This window comes from Rhinatrema bivittatum, chromosome 9, assembly GCF_901001135.1.
Source record: "Rhinatrema bivittatum chromosome 9, aRhiBiv1.1, whole genome shotgun sequence".
In the NCBI taxonomy this organism is placed as follows: Eukaryota; Metazoa; Chordata; class Amphibia; order Gymnophiona; family Rhinatrematidae; genus Rhinatrema; species Rhinatrema bivittatum.
Genome location: NC_042623.1, coordinates 220386741 through 220407594, shown reverse-complemented (window position 1 = coordinate 220407594; position 20854 = coordinate 220386741). Strand labels below are relative to the sequence as shown.

The following is a 20854-nucleotide window of genomic DNA, read 5'->3' as shown; positions in this document are numbered from 1 at the left end:
ATGAAGCAAGCAAGACTTCTTACATTAATTTCTGAAGGGTTCTTTGCTGGTAAACTTCATTACTGCAATACTTTACATAGGGGTCAAATGTTGCCATTGCATGTTTCTCTACAATATCACTTATATCATCTATAAGAATGGTTTTTTGGTGCCTTGCTTCCAGTTCCTTAAAGAACCTGAAAAAGAAGAGAAGAAATAATTTTGCTGAAGGTTTTCAATGGAGGCATGAAGAAAGTTTTCATTTAGCTTGGCAGAAGGCCAATATACTGACTATAGACAAGCATCTAGGAACTGGTTTCATCAACTCTCAAGTCATGCTAAAGCTGCTTCTGATACAAATTAATCCTGGTGAAGTTGTGTGTCAGATAGCCAAGAGTTCTTCAAATAATAAAAGGAGGAAAAATTAATTTAAAAGGAGAACAAAATGCTGCCAGCCATTTAAATAATGCAAGCATAGGCTAAATCTGTACCATACAAAAGGATAAAAAGTACTAATGTTTTTGTTTTTGTTTTTGTTTTTTTAGCAATCATCTGTTAAAATCTGACATAGGCAAAAGTGGCATGAAGAATAAATGGCCCACTCAGGGCTGAGTACCATCTACTCCAATTTTCTTTCACTCTCAATAGAGTTTCCAAGGAGCTCCAATATGCCCCACCTACCCCCATCTGATACAGCAGAAATGCTGTTGGGAGCAGGAAAGATTCCCTACCGTTTCATGCCATACTCGTTCCAAAGCTTAAAACGTCACTGGCTAATCTGACAGCTTTCCTTTGCCAGTTCCCTATGATGGTGACAGTGCTAAATCATAACTGAGATAAGAGTCAAGGGGGTGGTGCCACTTCCAAATGACAGAAGGACTGGGCTTTTACAGCCTAGCCTTATTGTAGACAAATGGGATTTAAGCTACCTCACATGTTTTTGTAGTAATCTTGAGCAAGTTGATGTTACCACCCTAGCTTTTAAGGGCTCTACCAAGGAAGCCCTAATGCAAAGCTGTTGTGTACATTAAAGCAACATAACAATTAATAAATTGTTTGTAATAGATTTACTGACAGCATACTGTTGTAGTGCTAATTTTGGAATTCTGTTTTATGCTGTGGCCATGTAATTTCAATATAAAATGTAACAAAAGTTTCTTAAAATTTATGTCGGTGTAGTTGCTCAGGGCATGGGACTCTGAAAGACAAGGAGTGGGATGAAAAAAATCAGCTAAAATAGACATACGAAGGGTTGAGTTGCTGGAAATTGTGCCACTGGAGGATTAGGTTTTACCTTTTATATCACCTTCCTAGTTTATATCACTCTATTCATTGATTATATGAAATGGTATCATACAACAGTAACCAAACCTTTTTAGGATCATTTTCAAACATCCTGCAGAACGTTTGCCACAAATATGCACATATATTAAATCAATTTTCAATGTGGTCTTGTGTGCACAAGTCTACTTTGAAAATTGTCCCAATTAATCTACCCCATATGTTATGTCTGCTATTATGAGCGCACAAAACTTTCCTGGTAATTTATATGCATACAGTTGAATATTTGTAAAGCATGCATGTAAACTCAAAACTGTGCTACAATTCTGCTCCCACAAATCCAGATAAATTTATGCACTAACATGACATATACATGTAAATTCGGCCACATAAGAGGTGGGCAAGTTTGCAAAAGGCCACTTTTGTACGGAAAATAAATTGTTTTGTTAAATTTATTTAAGATTTATAGACTGCCTAGCATTTCTAGGCGGTTCCCAATAAAACATCCATAAATCATTACAGACATCAACAGCACAAATAAAAACACTAAAACAGCAGTATAGCATAAATAAGACATAAAAACATAAAACACTTCTAAGAACACCATTTGCTGGAAACAAAGCTGCAATCTAAATAGCCCAATGGTTCTTTACACCAGTGGTTCTCAACCTTTTTTCGGCCGGGACACACCTGACAGATGGTTCTCACATGCGTGACACACTGAACATGTGATCATCATGGGGCTATATATAAACATACACTCTGGGGCAGATTTAAAAGCCCTACGCGCGTAAATCCAGGATGATTTACGTGCGTAGGGGGGTCACGTGCGCCGGGCCTGTTTTCAAAAGGCCTGGCAGCGCACGTAAAGCCCCGGGACACGGATAAGTCCTGGGGCTTGAAAAATTGGGCGGTCTGGGGGCGTGACCAGAGGCCTCTGCAAGGCCGCTGGCCTGGGGGATCGCGCGCCAGCAGATAGCCGGTGTAACTTGGGAAAAGCAAATGTTGCTTACCTGTAACAGGTGTTCTCACAGGACAGCAGGATGTTAGTTCTCACATATGGGTGAAATCACAGGATGGAGCCCAATCACGGAAAACTTCTGTCAAAGTTTCCAGAACTTTGACTGGCCCCTACTGGGCATGCCCAGCATGGCATTAACCCTGCAGCCAGCAGGGTTCCCCCTTCAGTCTTATTTGAAAGCTACAGGCAGTGCCGAATGAGAGAGCAGTAGTTCTCCACTTTGCGGTTTTGTGGGGATGCAAAGAGGTCTATCCGAGGATATCCCCACTGTTGGAAGATGGAGTTCGCTACTGAGGGGTTGAGAGACCACTTGTGCGGTTGAAAGATGAGACTCAGCTTGTCTGCCAGCACATTGTCCACTCCCGGCAAGTAGGTGGCCCTGAGGTACATCGAATTGGAGAGAGCTTCCGCCCAAATCTGCGCAGTTTCCTGACACAGAAGGAAGGAGCCTGTGCCTCCCTGCTTGTTGATATACCACATGGTTGTCCGTCTGAATCAGGATGACTTGATTTGAGAGGCGATCCTGAAAAGCCCTGAGAGCATATCTGATTGCTCGAAGTTCCAGGAAATTTATTTGGTGTTTGGCTTCCTCTGGAGACCAAGAGCCTTGTGTCTGCAGATCGTCTACGTGGGCTCCCCACATGAGGTTGGAAGCATCGGTGGTGAGAATGATTTGAGGATTTGGAACCTGGAAGGGCAATCCCTGGAGGAGATTGGTCTGATTTTTCACCAGGTGAGAGACAGATGGAGTGAGTCGGTGACGTGGACAATGGCCGACAGAGGCTGAATAGCTTGAGTCCATTGAGACCTCAGAGTCCAGTGCATGAGTGTCATGGCCAAGGACGCCATGTGTCCCAGGACGACGATAAATTGGCGTGCAGTCGCAGAGTGCTGAGACTGCAGCTGGTGAGCAAGAGATACAAGAGTCAGTGCTCATTGTCGAGGCAGGAAAGCCTTTGCTTGTAAGGTGTCCAAGTCTGCCCCAATGAACGACAAGGTTTGAGATGGGACTAAGTAGGATTTGTCGTAATTGACGAGAAATCCTAACGAAATTAGAGTGTGTAAGGTTAGATTGAGGGACAACAGAGCAGCTTGCTGAGTGGAAGCCCTGATTAACCTGTCGTCCAGATAGGGGTAGATGTGAACACCTTGTATCCTGAGGAAGGCTGCGACGACTACGAGGTATTTTGTAAAGACTCGTGGTGCAGACACAAGGCCGGATGGAAGCACTCGGTATTGATAGTGCTTGGGGCCTACTAGGAACCTCAGGTACTTGCGATGAGCTGGACTTATTGCATTATGGGTATATGTGTCCTGGAGGTCCAGAGAGCAGAGCCAGTTTCCTCTTTGTAGAAGAGGTAGAAGTGGTCCCAAGGTGACAATCTTGAACTTTTCTCGCTGAAGGTACTTGTTGAGGGCCCATAGGTCCAGAATAGGACGGATGCCTCCCGATTTTTTGGGGATTAGGAAGTACCGGGAATAGAACCCTAGGTCTTGCTGAGAGTATGGAATGGGTTCTATTGCTCTTGACTGGAGAAGGAGGGAAACCTCTTGATCCAGAAGAATGGAGTGTTCAGATGTTCTCCACATCTGTAGAGGTGGGGAGTCCAGTGGCAGGGCGAGAAAGTTCAGATGGTAACCCTGAGCAATGATTGCCAATACCCATTGGTCAGATGTGATTGAATGCCACATGTTGTGGAAGTGGCACAATCGACCTCCCACTGGTATGTGCGACAGAGGAATCTGGCTTCTGCTCTCTAGGTGAAAGTCAAAAACCTGAAGCAGGTCCTGGTTGAGAAGCTGCTTGTGGTTTTTGCTTACGGGCTTGACGAGATTGCAGTTTTTGATAAGGTCTCGTGGCACGGGATCTGGTTGGTGGCGGGTAAGACTTCTTCGGGCGGAAGAAATGCTTTCCTAGAGTCCATTATAAAGGGCTGATTTGAGGAAAAGTCAGAAGGCATCAAAAAGAGCTGTCTTAGGATCTCATGATAATCCTTTAATTCTGCCACTGTCTGTTGAATCTGTTCACCAAACAGATTATCTCCGACACAAGGCAGGTCGGATAACCAGTCTTGTACTTCTGGGCGTAGGTCAGAAGACTTGTGCCAGGCCCACCGTCTCGCCAAAATAGCAGCTGCAGACACTCTGGTAGAAGTGTAAAAAATGTCATAAAATGTTCTAATCTCATGCTTGCCTGCCTCAAACCCCTTGTTTACTAGGGTTTGTAATTGTTCTTGAAATTGCTGAGGCAGAGGTCTGAGAAATCCTGTATCTGCTTGAAAATGACCCTGTTATATTGGGTCATATAAAGCTGATAGGTGGCAATTCGGGAGATGAGCATGGCTCCTTGGAATACTCGGTGACCAATGTTATCTAGGAACTTCTGTTCCTTTCCAGGAGAAACAGAAGAGTGAGGCTTTGACCTTTTTGCCCTCTTTTGTGCAGACTCTACCACAACCGAGTGGTGATCAAGCTGTGATTTTTGAAGACCTGGGGCTGACTGTACCAAATAGGTAGTGTCAGCTTTCCTGTGTACTGGAGCAATTGATCCAAAATGTTCCCAGTTCTTCTTGAGGAGATCAAGAAGGACCTGATGAATGGGAATAGAGGTGATTACTTTAGGGGCATCCAGGAATTGGAGCAACTCCATCATTTGGTGCCTATCATCCTGTTCCATCTGTAATTGGAAGGGAACCAATTCAGGCATTTCCTTCACAAAATTTATAAAGGAAAGGTCCTTTTGGGGAGAACGCTTTCTACTCTCAGTAGGTGAAGGTGGTAAAGGTAAATCATCGGTGTCTGTTGAGGTATCATCACCCCAGGTATCATAAGGATCTGTACCCATCCCTCTAGGAACTAGAGGGGGACAGGGTGGTTGGATACCTGAAGGACCCGGTCTAGGCTCCAAAGGAATCGGAGGAATTATTGGAGGCACAGATGATGGCATCGAAGACACCGGTGCAGGCATCGAAGGCATCGATGGATGACTCGGTGGCGCCGGACATATCGGCACCGATGGATGGGTCGGTGGCGAGGGACGTATTGGCATCGATGGCTGAGGCAGAACTCCCGATGGAGGGATGTGAAATGGTGTTTCTCCTCCCGAAGATGCTGTCAGTGGGGAGGGCATCGGAGCCATCAGAGACCCAAGATCCATCGGTGGAAAAGCGGCCATAAGCGCATTCATCCTGGATAGCAGCGGTGCCAGCACTGCCAGAATCAGGTCGATGATCGGTTCCAGAGGCGGTGCCGATGCCGGAGGAACCTGAAGACGTTGCATCGCCTTGTCGATGGCCTCCTGAACCATCCGGTCCAGTTCTTCTCAGAGACCTGGAGCAAGCAGCCCCGGCTCCGGAACAGAAGAAGGAGGCAGAAGCATAGCCGGAGGGACCACCGTTAAAGGTGGAGTTGCGGCTCCCGATCCCCGATCGGGTGAGGTTGCCTCGATGACCCGGTCGCAGGAATGGTCGGTGCCTTTCCTGGACGGGGTTTTTTTGACAGCGGCTCGGACGATGGCGAGGTCGATGATTTCGCTCCCTCAATGGTCCAAGTCTTACGGTGTCGATGGCGATGTTTCTCCCTACGATCCCCTCGATCCTGAGGGGGAGTAGAGGGTGTCAATGACCAAGAAGTCATCGATGCCAGTCGGTCACCGGTCGGTGGTCGATGCTGGCGCGAAGTTGACGGTGCCGGTTCAGATGACATCGATGCAATGGACGGAGTCGGGGTTTGAGCATGGAAGAGAAGTTCCATCTTATGCATTCTGGCCTTGCGACCTTTCGGTGTCATTAGGGCACATTTGGTGCAGGTCAAGACATCGTGCTCACGTCCTAGGCACATTACACAGACTTTATGGGGGTCTGTGATAGACATGGTGCAGGTACAGTCCGGGCACAGATGAAACTCTGACGCCATAGCCATGGAAAAAATTGAGTCGCGGTACGGTCGACGGCCAGTAGACCGCGAGGGCCAAACTGGACGGTAATGGACGGAAAATGGGTAAAAACTTACCAAAGTATTGCGGACTGAGAAAAGTTAGAGGAGGGACCCCTGTGGGGCAATTTAACTTTTAGTAATTCCGTGAGGAAAATTCCTGTCAGGAATCTCTTCAGAGCTTCTTTACCGCGAGGCTACTGCTGCGCAGAAAAAAGAAGACTGAAGGGGGACCCCTGCTGGTGCCCGGACATCTAAACGATAGTGGTGCGCAAAGGTGTGGAGAGATGTCCACGTGGCCACTCTGCAGATCTCCTGGGGAGATACCGAAGAACTTTCCGCCCAGGAAGTCGCCTGGGACCGAAGTGAATGTGCCCGAGCAGAAATTGGAGGGATTTTCCCGGCCCCAAGATATGCGGCTGAGATCGCCCCTTTGAGCCAACGGGCAACAGTTGCTTTGGAGGCCAGATGACCCTTCCGAGGACCCGACCAGAGTACGAATAAGTGGTCCGAGAGACGAAACTCGTTAGTGACCGATAGATATTGAAGGAGACACCTTCTGACATCAAGCTTGCAGAGTTCCCTGGGTTCAGTCGAAGCGAAGGAAGTAAATCGACAGATTGGTTAATATGGAAAGCTGAGACTACCTTTGGTAAGAACGACGGGACCGTGCGTAAAGAGACTCCATCAGTAAAGCGAAGATATGGCTCACGACAAGACAATGCCTGAAGCTCGGAAATACGACGGGCCGAACAGATAGCCACCAGAAATATTGTCTTGAGGGTGAGATCCTTGATAGAAGCCGACCTAAGAGGCTCGAAAGGCGGCCCGCTCAGTATACGAAGTACTAAGTTAAGATTCCAAGACGGACAAGGCAGCCTCAAGGGTGGCTTCAGGTGTCTAGCACCTTGCAGAAAACGTACAATATCTAGGTGAGCCGACAGCCTTGAGTCCTGCCCATTGTGCAGGAAAGCCCCTAACGCCGCAACTTGTACCCTAAGTGAATTATAGGCTAACCCCAAATCCAGAGCGGCCTGCAAGAAGGAAAGGACTTGCGTCACCGAAGCAGAGACCGGACGAATAGAACGCTCCTGGCACCATACCTCAAAGACTTTCCAGACGCGCACATAAGTGACAGAGGTAGACGTCTTGCGTGCCCTTAGGAGAGTGGAAATCACTCCCTCAGAGTATCCACGGCGTCTCAACTTGTGTCTCTCAAAAGCCAAGCCACAAGACAGAAGCGATCTGCCTGCTCGAAAAATATAGGACCCTGTCGCAGTAGGTGGAAGAGATGATTGAGCCGCAGGGGTCCCTCCGCCGCTAGATGAAGAAGGTCCGCAAACCAGGGCCGTCGGGGCCATTCCGGTGCCACTAGAATGGCTGGACCTGGATGGCTCTCTATGCGACGGAGAACCTTCCCCACCAGGGGCCACGGAGGGAAGACATACAGTAAGATCTTCCGAGGCCACGGTAGAACCAGGGCATCGACTCCTTCCGCCCCGTATTCTCTTCGTCGGCTGAAGAATCGAGGGACCTTTGCGTTTGCAGCCGTGGCATGAGGTCCATGTGAGGAGTTCCCCAGCGGGAGGTTATTAGACTCATCGCTTCCTCGGAAAGCTCCCATTCTCCGGAATCTAAGCACTGTCGGCTTAAGAAGTCTGCCTGTATATTGTCCACGCCTGTAATGTGAGAGGCTGCCAGATGACTCAAGTTGACCTCCGCCCACTGCATCAGTCTGTCCGCTTCCAGCAAGACGTGACGGCTCCTTGTGCCCCCCTGACGGTTGATGTACGATACCGTGGTCGCATTGTCTGATAGGACCCTGACCGCCCGATGGTGGACCAAGGGAAGAAACTCCTGCAACGCCAGGCGCACCGCTCTCATTTCCAGACGGTTGATGGGCCACCGGGACTGTTCCGCTGTCCAAGTGCCCTGAATGGAATCCGCCCCGCAGACCGCTCCCCAGCCGGTCAGACTTGCGTCCGTGGTGACGACCACCCAGTCTGGGACCTCCAGGGAGAACCCTCGTGCTAGGTGGCGAGGAACCAGCCACCAGCGGAGACTGAGCCTTGCAACAGTCGGTATTGGGAGAACCTCCTGAAATTCCCGCGACACTGGCTTCCAACGGGATAACAAGGCCCACTGAAGAGGACGCAGATGCGCAAATGCCCACGGGACTAGGTCTATGGTGGAGGCCATGGACCCCAGTACCTGTAGGTAGTTCCATGCTGTGGGTGCCTGGAGAATTGGAACTGGAGGATCTGTTCGCGCAAGGCATGTGCCCGGTCCTCGCTTAGAAACACCTGTCCCAGATTGGTATCGAAGCGCGCACCCAGAAAATTCAACGACTGGGATGGAGCGAGACTGCTCTTGGGAAAGTTGATGATCCACCCTAGGGACCGAAGTAATCGCACCACCTTGCTGACCGCTTGGACCCCCTTGGTGCGAGATTTCCACCTGAGAAGTGAACGTGGGGTCATCCTCTGCATCCGGGAGCGGGTCCCCTGTCGGGGGGTTGCTGGGGCCACCCACTGGGGCCTGCGGGACCTGGGAGGGTCCTGGATCTCCTGCGTGAGGTAACGCCCTATCCTGGGAAGAAGACCCCTCAAGGGACGATCCCAGACGCGCCCGTTTGGGAGGAGGGAGTCCCCCAGGAGTCTCCAAGGGCTGAGACTTGCACTGTAAGAAAGCCCGGTGCATAAGAAGCACGAACTCGGGAGAAAACTCCAGAGGTCCCTGAGGAAAACTATCCTGGTGCTCCCCTCCACGACCGCCAGGTTCTAGGCCAGGGAGTGGCACAGAGCCAGAGGGCAACACCGGTGTCGGGCCTTCAGTATCTTCCTCCCCTTCCGAAAACAAAATGGCCGCCGTTCCCGCGCTCAGAGGGAACGGGACCTGCCGCTTTCGAGATGCGCGGTCCTCACAGCGAGGACCCGCGGACTCGTCCTCCTGTCCTTCGGTGACTTCACCCTAAAAAATGCAGGAGTCACAGAGGCCCTCCCGTGAGAACCGACCAGCCTGCCTGCTGCAGGCAGAACACTCAGAGGAGCGTGGCATGGTCTGTTCGGCTTTTTTTTTTTTTTGAAAGGACTGACAGGAAAAAGAGCGCGCGATTCGCACTGCAGAAACGCCGTGGGCACACAGACCACCCCTCCCCCACCGACCCAGAGAGAGCGCCGAAGAACTAAACCTCCCGGCGTCAGACGGTCCCGGGAGAAGGATTCGCGAACCGTGGGTCGGTAGCAGCTGAAACTAATTTAAAATAACGGGGGAGGGAGGGGGAGTGACTAGCACCACTAGTATGCACCCCGGGTCCGGCCCAAATACAGAGAGTACAACAAGAAAACCTGAGGAAAATTTTTTTTTTTTTTTTTAACACAAGAAAATTCCCCAACACTCCCCCAATACCCAAAGAAGGGTGCCATGAAAAAAACGGAGGGGGGAGGGGGGGAATAAAAGAAACGAGGTACAGACCTGGCAGCAAGCACCTCACTACTCAAAAGGCAGAAACCTGCTGAGTCTCCTCAGAAAACTAAATTGTTTCAAAATTATACCTTTTACTTATTTACTTGATCCCTTTATAAGAAAAAAGCAAAAGAAAACAGAAAACTAGAAAACCTAATCTCCTGCACTGGGGACCGCAGAGTCCCCTGCTCACATCTGCTGGAGTCAGAATACTGAAGATTGAGGAAAGGGGAGGGGCTTATATAGTGCCCCCTCTCGAGTTTTTATTCTGACTCCATCTGCTGGACGGGGAACATAACCCACCGTCTGGACTGATCCTGGTACGTACAGGGAATGATCTATTACATTAGGATTCAATCTATCATGTAAATTTTTACTTCTAGTGGGTGATGATGTAAATGTCTTCACTATAGGCCAGATTTTAGAACTTGCGCGCGGGTGTAGATTTGTGCGCACAACCTGGCGCGCACAAATCTACGCCCGATTTTATAACAAGTGTGCGCAGCTGCACGCATGTTATAAAATCCAGGGTCGGCACGCACAAGGGGGTGCACACTTGTGCACCTTGCACGTGCTGAGCCCTAGGGGAGCCCCGATGGCTTTCCCTGTTCCCTCTGAGGCCGCTCCGAATTCGGCGTGGCCTCGGAGGGAACTTTTCTTCCACCCCCCACCTTCCCCTCCCTTCCCCTACCTAACCCACCCCCCAGCCCTACCTAACCCCCCCCCCCCATATGTTTGTTATGCAAGTTGCACCTGCCTCTGGGCAGGAGTAGGTCGTGTGTGCCGGCCGAGTGCTGGCACGCAATCCCCCAGCCTAGAGGCCCTATGGAGGCCTCTGGTCATGCCCCCGCCCCGGACCACCCGCCCTGCCCCTTTTTTCAAGCCCCGGGACATACTCAAGTCCCGGGGCTTGCACGTGTCGCTGGGCCTATGCAAAATAGGCTCGACACGCATAGGGCTTTTAAAATCTGCCCCTATGTGAAACAACTGTCTAGATGTGGACTGGATTTGGGTGGAAAAGTATTGAAGTTTTACAAGATCTGCTCTGATCCTATTTAGCTTGGAATGATAAGCTTTGTTATCACTTAGAAGATGAGATTTCCAAAGGTGCGCCCATCCATCTCAACTGTTTGATAGGGATCAACTCTGCATGAAACCATGGTGCTCTATGCCAACTGTTAATAGGCTTACATTTTATGGAAGCCACTTGATTTAAGGCTTTCTGTAAGTACTGTCTCCAGAATATGAAAGCCTCATCAGCACAGGATACTTCTGCTCCCTCAAACTTTAGTAGCTAAGTTTCCCTGAGTGCATCAGTATCACATCAGCTATGTTTATTAATCACGATTATTTGGTCATTATAATTCATATACACCTTTTCCATCATGTCCCGAAATTCAACTAGGGAGTGGTCAGACCAAGGGACTATGGTACAGTCTTGTAATTCTTAAAAATTGGCCATTGGTTTTTACAAAAATAAGATCTAAAGTGTGCCCACATTTATGGGTTAGCTGTTGAATTATTTGAGTCCATCCTAATGCTTCCATAGTATTGAGAACCACTTCACAATGATCAGAAAGTGGGTAGGCATCAATGTGAAGGTTAAAATCGCCAAGTAAGGTCCTTCAGATCATCATCAAAGGTTGAAAGCACATTGACAAGAGCAGAGGGATGGCTATTTGACGGAGAAAGAGGAGGTATACTAAATACACACCCTAGTCAGCAATTGCAAGGGCCTCAAGGTGAGCTATTAAATCAAACTGTACCAGGGCCATCTTACAGGATCTTTTGACCAAAATTAATAAACCACCTCCACTCTCCCACCCCCTGCCTCATTGGTCTGGTCTCTGAAAAAAATCTGGTAGTTATCCACCTCAAATTGTTCAAAACTACAGCATCAGAATCTAACCCCTAGGACTCTTTGATACAAAACAAGTCAGACTTAATATTTTGAAGCAGATTGACAACAGGTATTTTTTTTCCTTACTGTTGTGTTTGAGGCATTGTGGACCCTTGGTCGCAATGGAGATGGCTCCGCCCATGGGGAGGAGCCCCATGGGGAACCACTGCGATAGGCTGACACAGGTAGCAGACACAGAATGGATAGAGTCTTTATTGTACTACTGTAGATAGATGGTGAAAGCAGGAAGATAAGGCACTGATCCACGAAGTGCCAGTATGTTCAACAGGGTCAGAAGTATAGTCTCACCCAGATGTTCACGATAGGCGGGAGCCCGCAGTGCGAGTATCGCCGCAGCTGGTGGGTGGAGTAGGAGCACCGGATCGTAGAGGTACTCACAGAATGAAGGCGTCTTCCTGTTGGTAGAATGGTGGGACCGAAGGTCTGTGGTGCAGGATATAAAGGTAGATAGGCCCTCGAGGAGCGAGTACCCAATGGTCCAATATCCTGAAAATAGAATAGAGAGAAAGACTCCCGAGGAGCGGTTGTCTTAGTGAGGAACCCCAAAGGGAAGTTGGAAGCGAGAGACCCCCCGAGGAGCAGGTATCTCGAGCTTCTTACTGGAGCGAGGCCCTTAGCGTGAAAGCGGCGTCTAAGCATGCAGCTTAGATCAGTCAGAGTAGCGAAGTGAAGTCTTTGCTAACTCAAAGTGGTAGCAGAGGTGGAGGCTAGATATACCCGGAGGTACTGATGTCATGCGGTGGGGCCACCCCCGAGGTTCCCGCCATGATGTGTATTTGAGCGTAGGAGATGTGCGTGCTCGCGCCCAAGGAGGCCACGGGAGTGAGCATGGCGGATGGGGACACCCATGCTGGTTTGGAAATGCCGAGGCCCTCGGCACCGGAGGCAGCCATCTTGCCCAAAGAGAGTGAAAGGGGAAAAAAAGAGGTAAGGCAGAGCAGTCGCAGCCGTCTGCAACCGATGGACGCAACACTTACAGCTTGAATGTTTGCTATGTAGACAAGAAATTACTCAGCATGTTAGACAAAGAATGGGCAATTTTGGTTCATTTACCTTAAGATTCTATTTACCCTAACACATGATTTGGGCAAGATACCTGAGAAATGTCTCCTACTCCAAATATGTATGGATTCACCTATCAGGCCAAAAAATGTCCACATGCAGAAGTTCCTTTAAAAATTATCCCCCCCACCCTCCCAAAAATGTATTCTCAAGTTGTTATAATCTCCTTGATAATAAATTAATTCATCATAAAGAGAATTGAGACCTTCTTGTACTTTTTATACCCGACTTTGCCTGGAACTTAAAAATTATCCCTTATTTGTGAATCTTAAATATTTATCACAGTATTTAGAAATTAATTGTACCTGAAGACTGGAAGATGGCTAGTTTAACTATAGACAGGTGAGCCTGAATTCAGTGCCGGAAAAAATCATGGAAACTGTTGTAAAGAATATCACAAAATATTTAGATAGACATAGTTTAATGGGACACAGACAGCATGGATTTACCCAAGGGAAGTCTTGCCTCACAAATCTTCTACATTTTTTGAAGGGGTAAATAAACATGTGGACAAAGTTGAACCGGTAGATGAGTTGTGTATTTGGATTTTCAGAAGGCGTTCGACAAAGTCCCGCATGAGAGGCTTCTAAGAAAATGAAAAGTCATGGGATAGGAGGCAATGTGGATTGCAAGCTTGTTAAAAGACAGGAAACAGAGTAGGATTAAATAGTCTGTTTTCACAGTGGAAAAAGGTAAACAGTGGAGTGCCTCAGGAATCTGTACTTGGATTGGTGCTTTTTAATATATTTATAAATGATCTGGAAATAGATACGTTGAGTGAGGTGATCAAATTTGCGGATGACACAAAATTATGCAAAGTAATTAAATTTCAAGTGGAATGTGATAAATTGCAGGAGGAACTTGCAAAACTGGAAGATTGGGCTTCCAAATGGCAGATGAAAATTAACATGGAGAGTGCAAAGACATGCATATAGGGAACGATAACCCTTGCAGTTATACAATGTTAAGTTCTATCTTAAGAGTTACCACCCAGGAAAGAGATCTAGGCATCAGAGTGGATAATACATTGAAATAGTCAGCGATCAAAAAAGCAAACAGAATGTTAGGAATTATTAGGAAGGGGAATTGCAAATAAATCGATGGATGTCATGCCTCTGTATTTGCTTCATGGTGAGACCGAATCTTGAATACTGTGTGCAATTCTAGTCACCGCATCTCAAAAAAGATATAGTTGCACTGGAGAAAGTGCAGAGAAGGGTGACCAAAATGATAAGGGGCATGGAACAGCTGCCCTATAAGGAAATTAGGGCTGTTTAGTTTGGAGAAGAGACGACAGAAGGGATATGATAGTTATTGTTTATTTTATGTATATTTGAAACCTCATTTTATTTTTGATTATTTTATGTTTATTTTACTCTTGTAAACCGTTTTGATAAAATTTATTTTTAAAAAACGGTATATAAATGCTAATAAATAAATAAATAAATAAATAAATAAATAAATAAATGAATGATAGAGGTCTACAAAATAATGAAACGATTTGAAGACGTTAATGTAAATCGGTTATTTACTCTGTCAGATAATAGAAGGACTAGGGGGCACTCCATAAAGTTAGCAAGAAGCTCATTTAAAACACAAATAATGAAACGATTTGAAGACGTTAATGTAAATCGGTTATTTACTCTGTCAGATAATAGAAGGACTAGGGGGCACTCCATAAAGTTAGCAAGAAGCTCATTTAAAACAAAATTCTTTTAAAACTCATTTAAAAGAAAATTCTTTTTCACTCAGCGCATAGTTAAGCTCTGGAATTCAATGCCAGAGGATGTGGTTACAGCAGTTACTGTAACTAGGCTTATAAAAGGTTTGGATAAGTTCCTAGAGGAAAAGTCCATAAACTGCTATTAATTAATAAGCAATAGTAGCTTGAGATTTATTTAACATTTGGGTACATTGATGGACCCTTGAACTGACTCAGTATGACATATCTTATGTTCTTATGAAAGTAACTAGCACAGTGAATACTGCTGAATACTCAGCTGCAAGCGCATTAATACTAAAAGGATCTCTATATCTTGACTTGAGATATCTTAGGAAAGGCATCTGATTAAATGTACATAAAATAAATCTGTATTTCAAGAGCAAAGGGGTCTATGTTCTCTTCATTAAGGTATATATTTTTCCCAGCAGAGAACATATTGTGGGGTCAGTGTGGTGACTAGCCTGAACCATTTCCTATGGCACTCCCATCTTGAAGTGACCACAAAGGTGCAGTCCAGGTTGGGTCAGAGAGTTAAGAAATGAGAGACAGAAAGAGAATTTCAGTCTCTTATCTCTCTGCAGAGTTTAGGGGAAGGGAAAAAGCCCGTCTTCTGTCTCCAGTCCTTTGGCGAATATAAAGGGCCACATAAAAAAGTCCCTGTGGGGATTCTTCTGTTACTTCTCAGTATCTGCTTTTTGGATTTTTCTTACTCAAAACTGTAGCAATTGTCATTTTCTGATTTGAACTGTTTTCATAAAGATTTTTTTTTTACTTTTGGAACACCAATACCTTTTAAGTGTTTCCTTGGTGAAATACCATTAAAAAGCCTCAAGTCCTAAAGGTAATCCATTCCCACCCTTCGGAAGGATCCACACTAGGATTCTGGAGGACTGAGTTGGGACTAAGCCTTGGTATTCAGCGTGCCTATCAGCTTAAAAGTGTCTAGGAAATGTGTGTCTGTGTGTGCATAAGAACATAAGAAGTTGCCACACTGGGTCAGACCATCAAGTCCAGCATCCTGTTTCCAAAGTGGCCAATCCAGGCTCAGGCACTTGGCAAGTATCCAAACATTAAGCAGATCCAATGCTACTAATAATAATAATACAAGTGGCTATTCCCTAAGTCAACTTGATTAATAGCAGTTAATGGACTTCTCTTCCAAGAACTTATCCAAACCCAGCTACACTAACTGCCCTAACCACATCCTCTGGCAATGAATTCTAGAGCTTAACTGTGCACTGACTGAAAAATAATTTTCTCCGGTTAGTGTAAGAGAGGTCGACCCTTGAACCGAGATGAGGTTGTTGCCACCACTAAGAGGAGGCCCATGGTGATCCTCATCATTGGGAGGCGGTTCCGGGAGAGAGAACCCAACAGGACCTTCACCTATACCAGCCCTACATTCCCCAATAGTTGAGCCTTTGGGTGCCGGGGCCGGCAGAACTTAGGCACGGGTCTCTCAGACGGCAGGCAGGAGATAGATCGGATGAACAAAGGGTCGAGGCAGGCAGCAGGCTACACAAGGTGGAGGCCAGGCTGAGGCAAAGGCAGCAGCGAACAAGCAGAGACGAAGAACCAGGCTGAAGATCAGGGCAGGCAGCAGACACGCAGAAACCAGGAGACAAGAGGGTCGGATCCAGAAGATCGATCCAAGGAAGCAGAGATGAGGAAGAGCTGGACGGAAGCAGGAACTGGAACTAGGACTGGGGCTGGAGCAGAATCTGGAGCAGGAGAACCATAGGATCGCGGGATCAGGATACAGACAACATGCACTCACCAGGAGCTGGACTTGTTGCTGAGGCAAAGAGGAAGTGGCAAGGCAGGGTATTTATACCTGCCTTACCTGACATCATCATCCCGGGCCACGGGGAACTTTCCAGCTGTTGGCCCTTTAAATCTAGCCCAGGCGCGCACCTAGGGGACCCAGGGATCACTCCGTTGGGAGCACTGCGAGCAGGCCGCAACAGCGGCAAATCGCACTTGGACGCGGCAGCAGAGGGGAACGCTGAAGAGGGTTTCCTGCCCGCACAGGTGAGGGGTCCCGGCCCAACTCCCCGAAGACCGGAGCACCTAACAGCTTTAAATGTGCTACTTGTTAACTTCATGGAGTGTTCCCCTATTCCTTCTATTATCCGATAGAGTAAATAACTGACTCACAATTACCAGTTTTAGACGTCTCATGATTTTATAGACCTCTATCATATCCCCCCCTCAGCCGTCTCTTCTCCAAGCTGAGCAGACCTAAACTCTTTAGCCTTTCCTCATAGGGGAGCCATTCCACCCCCTTTATTATTTTGTTCATCCTTCTCTGTACCTTCTCCAGTGCAACTATATCTTTTTTGAAATGCAGCGACCAGAATTATATACAATACTCAAGGTGCGGTCTCACAATGTAGCGATACAGAGACATTAAGACATTTTCCATTTTATTCAACATTCCCCTCCTAATAATTCCTAACATTCTGTTTGTTTTTTTGACTGCCCCAGCACACTGAGCCGACGATTTCAATGCATTATCCCCTATGATGCCTAGATCTTTTTCCTAGGTGGTAGCTCCTAATATGGAACCTAACATTGTGTAACTACATCATGGATTATTTCTCCCTATATGCATCACCTTGCTCTTGTCCACATTAAATTTCATCTGCCATTTGAATGCCCAATCATACTCTCACATGGTCCTCCAGCAATTTATCACAATCTGATTGTGATTTAACTACTCTGAATAATTTTGTATCATCTGCAAATTTGATTACCTCACTCGTCTTATTCCTTTCCTGATCATTTATAAAGGGAGGAGGAATAGCCCAGTGGACTATGAACCAGGAGACCAGCGTTTGAGTCCTGATGTCGCTCCTTGTGACCTTGGGCAAGTCACTTTACTCTCCATTGCCTCAGGTACAAACTTAGGGGGTCATTTATCAAATTGCGGTAAGGCCTTTTTGCATGCGAAAAGCACCTTTAACGCATGCGATAAGGCCTTTTCGCATGCGAAAAGCGCCGTAACGCCGCTCGCGATGCAAATTATAAAATGGGGAGGGATAGGGGAGGAGTTGGGGGAGGGCTAATGTAAAGCAGGTGCTGGGATCGCGGTGTGCGATAAATGAGGGGCACTATCGCAGGACATTAACGCCAGAAATAACAACACCTCTTTCAATTGCAGTAAGGACGTATCGCATGCGAAAAGGCCTTATCGCATGCGTTAAAGGCGCTTTTCGCATGCGATAAAAATGAAAAAACCTATCCAGCACTCCTGGGCCAATAAAAAAGCTCGTTTTTACTAAGTGAACCTTCAGGACAACTGTTGCTCACTGCCAGGTGTTCATATATGCACTGCTACTACATGCCTCGCCACGCCCGTCGCAGACTACAGCATGTGGCCGCAGGACAACCTGTACAACAGGCCAGGCCACAACCAAGACAGCACAGGGAGTTACCAGCAGCACAGGGTCTGAGGCCTGGTCAGGGCATGCCAGATGGCAGGGCCCAGGCTAGGATAAATAGGGAGCGTATCTTTCCTACACGTACATCCTTGGAGGGCATGCCTGAGGACGTAGTGGTGACCAGGTATCGTCTCAGCTCTCAGGCAATACGTGAGTTATATGCTGACATGAGAGTTGATCTGGATCCAACAACCACAAGGTCAAATGCCATCCCTGGCATGACCAAACTGTTGGCTGCACTCCATTTCACTGCCAGCGGCTCCTTCCAAACCACAGTAGGAGTTGTGGGAGGTATGTCTCAAAGCACTTTTTCACGCTGTCTGGATCAGGTCATTGAAGCTGTCATGGACCGCATTCATCGCTACATATATTTTCCTCGCAACAGGCAGGACTTGATGGACTTGAAGAGAGCCTTTTATGCCCTTGCACAGTTCCCCAATGTTATTGGAGCTATAGACTGCACACATGTAGCCATCATTCCACCACGGGAAAGGGAGGCAGCGTACCGCAATAGAAAGCTATTCCACTCCTTGAATGTTCAAATGGTTTGTGATGCTGGACTGCACATTCTTGACGTGGTGGCCAGGTACCCGGGCGGGGCGCATGACTCCTTTATACTAAGGCAATCGGGCCTTTTTGCGGATTTTGAGGCTGGCCTGTACGGTGATGCTTGGCTTGTAGGTAAAAGACAGTTATTCCTTTATCTATTCCATGTCATGCAATGTATATGTGTGTGATATTACCCCAAGGAGGGGGCCATGGGTGGGGGGGGGGGGGGGGGGGAGAATAGCTGTGGGGTTAGCATGGGCAGGTGAACTTTATCAACCCTGTATACATGGCTTGCCATGCATCCTAAGTAACAAATAAGGTTAAGGTATGCCATTTGAACACCCTTGTACACTGTCCTGCTGACGTTCTGTGGGCAAAGGAGTCAATAAGGTGGTGAAATAGTAAGCTGTATGTAGGTTCATAGTACCTGCTCCACAAATGGTAAATGTCATAGCATGCCTTGTGGTAACATTACAATGCCTGCACACGGCACACTGCTGCCACATTACCTGTATGTGTGATTATATAGCCACACATCTTGCCCATTTACAGTGGAAGTGTAATCCTGCACTCCTGTACTTCAAGTAGTGTTCCCTTCATGTTGGTGTCCTCTGTTAGTGACAGTATAGGCTTTTTTTCCAATACTTGCCACACTGCACAGCCTGCACACCTGCAATGTACCTGCACCATAACAACATAAGGTACGGTCATGCCTTTCACTGCAGGCCTCACAGCTGTAATGTTTGTCTGTACAGTTGGCTGCCACCTCAGTACCCTTTGCTAGATTAGGAGGGGCAGTGAGGGCACCCTTGCCAAATGCACACCCAATGCTGTACCTATGAACAGGGGTAGCTCAATAGATGACAACTCCTAACTATACTGCTGTCAGGCAACAGTAAGGAGCTGTTAAGGGGCAGCAACGTTGCCGGCTATCTTGCACTGTCTTAATGGATGTTGTGGCTAGCCAGTCAGCTGTGGCTATAACATACCAAAAAATAATATTTCATTATCTCATTGGTGCAGGAGACTTAGGTTATGGTTGCCGCCCATGGCTTCTCACCCCCATACACATGCCTAACACGCCTGCCGAGATGAGATACAACGATGCTCTATGTGGTACCCGAACTGTCATTGAACGCACCTTTGGCCTTTTGAAAACCCGCTTTTGGACAAGACTGGGGGAGCCTTAATGTATGGCCCAGACAAAGCAGCAAAGATCATACTACTGTGCTGTGTATTCCATAATGTGGCAGTACGTCATCGACTACCAATGGATATCTGTCCAGATCTGCCACAGGATCCTGCATGTGTGAATGCGCGAGCCCAGGAGAATGTAGCTACAGGCAGGCAGATTCGCCAGAACCTTATAGTTTCACACTTTGCCTGATGGCCCCGGCCTATGCCTTGTAATAGCATTGCTAGGTGTGGCTGAATATAATGAGCAGCGCTTCCACTCCTTACGCTTATACTAGCGTTATGTGTATGCCAAATTATCAGTCCAATTTTCAGTCATGTCTGGATTATGAACCTTTGCACTGGTGTGGCAATAAAAGCTGTGCTGCTAATGCCATTATTTACATTGTGTAGCCACCTTCTGTTCTGCCGCCATGTTACAGAAACATATAGTGTATGTAGTCTGTGAACATGGGCTGTACCTACCTAGAACCTGGTGGGCTGACAGACTTGTGTGTGCACCTCTCACTGTTATAGAAATGGGCATGTAACACAGTGATAGCAGTTGAAATGCAAACCTGTGTGACGACCATGCACAGTGCTCTTGATATATCAGTTGTGTGTCTGTGTGTATTTAGACTGACAGTTCCTGTTAAATGTCAAACTTGTTGGGCCCAACATCACCTTTGAGGTCTCACACGCATGAAGTCGGGCATAACAGGTGGCTATGTACATACAGGTACAGATCCCATTTGCTACATGTGTACAGATAATGACAGTGAGCATATCATTTCGCTTCACATGACATTTTACAATGTATTTTTTAAGTGTGTGGCAAGGGTGGCCACTAAAGTGACCTTCGAAGCTGGTAAAAGGTCATGTTGGTATACCTGTCAGGTTGCACACTGTGCATAGTTCCCTTTCACCTGCTATTGACCTGTCACAATGCAAGGTTTACAGAGTCAATTATCCGAAGCTCTGCCTATTGGCTGTGTTGATAACATGCTGGTATGACAGGTGTGGCCTCATATCAGTATGTTATTGTACAGGTGCTGGACAGAAAGCTATGACATAAAGACCATCACACTCTGCATTATTCCGGTGGCACACCAGCCATACTGCTGCCTTAGGTTTCCTTAACACATGCTCGCCTCATGCAGATGGAGGATTTACAATCCTTTCCATTGTCTTTAACAACATGCCCAGCTATACTATCCATATGTGTGCTGTACCTTAACTATGAGTCTGTACACAGTGTCAGATCTTATTAAGCAGTAACAATCAGCACCTGTGCTTCTTCCTTT

General features: G+C 47.1%; 1 protein-coding gene across 3 annotated transcripts in view; it reads right to left on the bottom strand.

The window, feature by feature from the left end:
- Positions 1-20854, bottom strand: part of ARHGEF26 (Rho guanine nucleotide exchange factor 26) — a 445885-nt gene that overhangs the window by 225957 nt on the left and 199074 nt on the right. For all 3 annotated transcript variants that reach the window (XM_029615042.1, XM_029615040.1, XM_029615041.1), the window contains exon 6: positions 24-176. In XM_029615042.1, coding sequence (XP_029470902.1) covers positions 24-176 — 153 coding nt within the window. The remainder of the gene's footprint in view (positions 1-23; positions 177-20854) is intronic.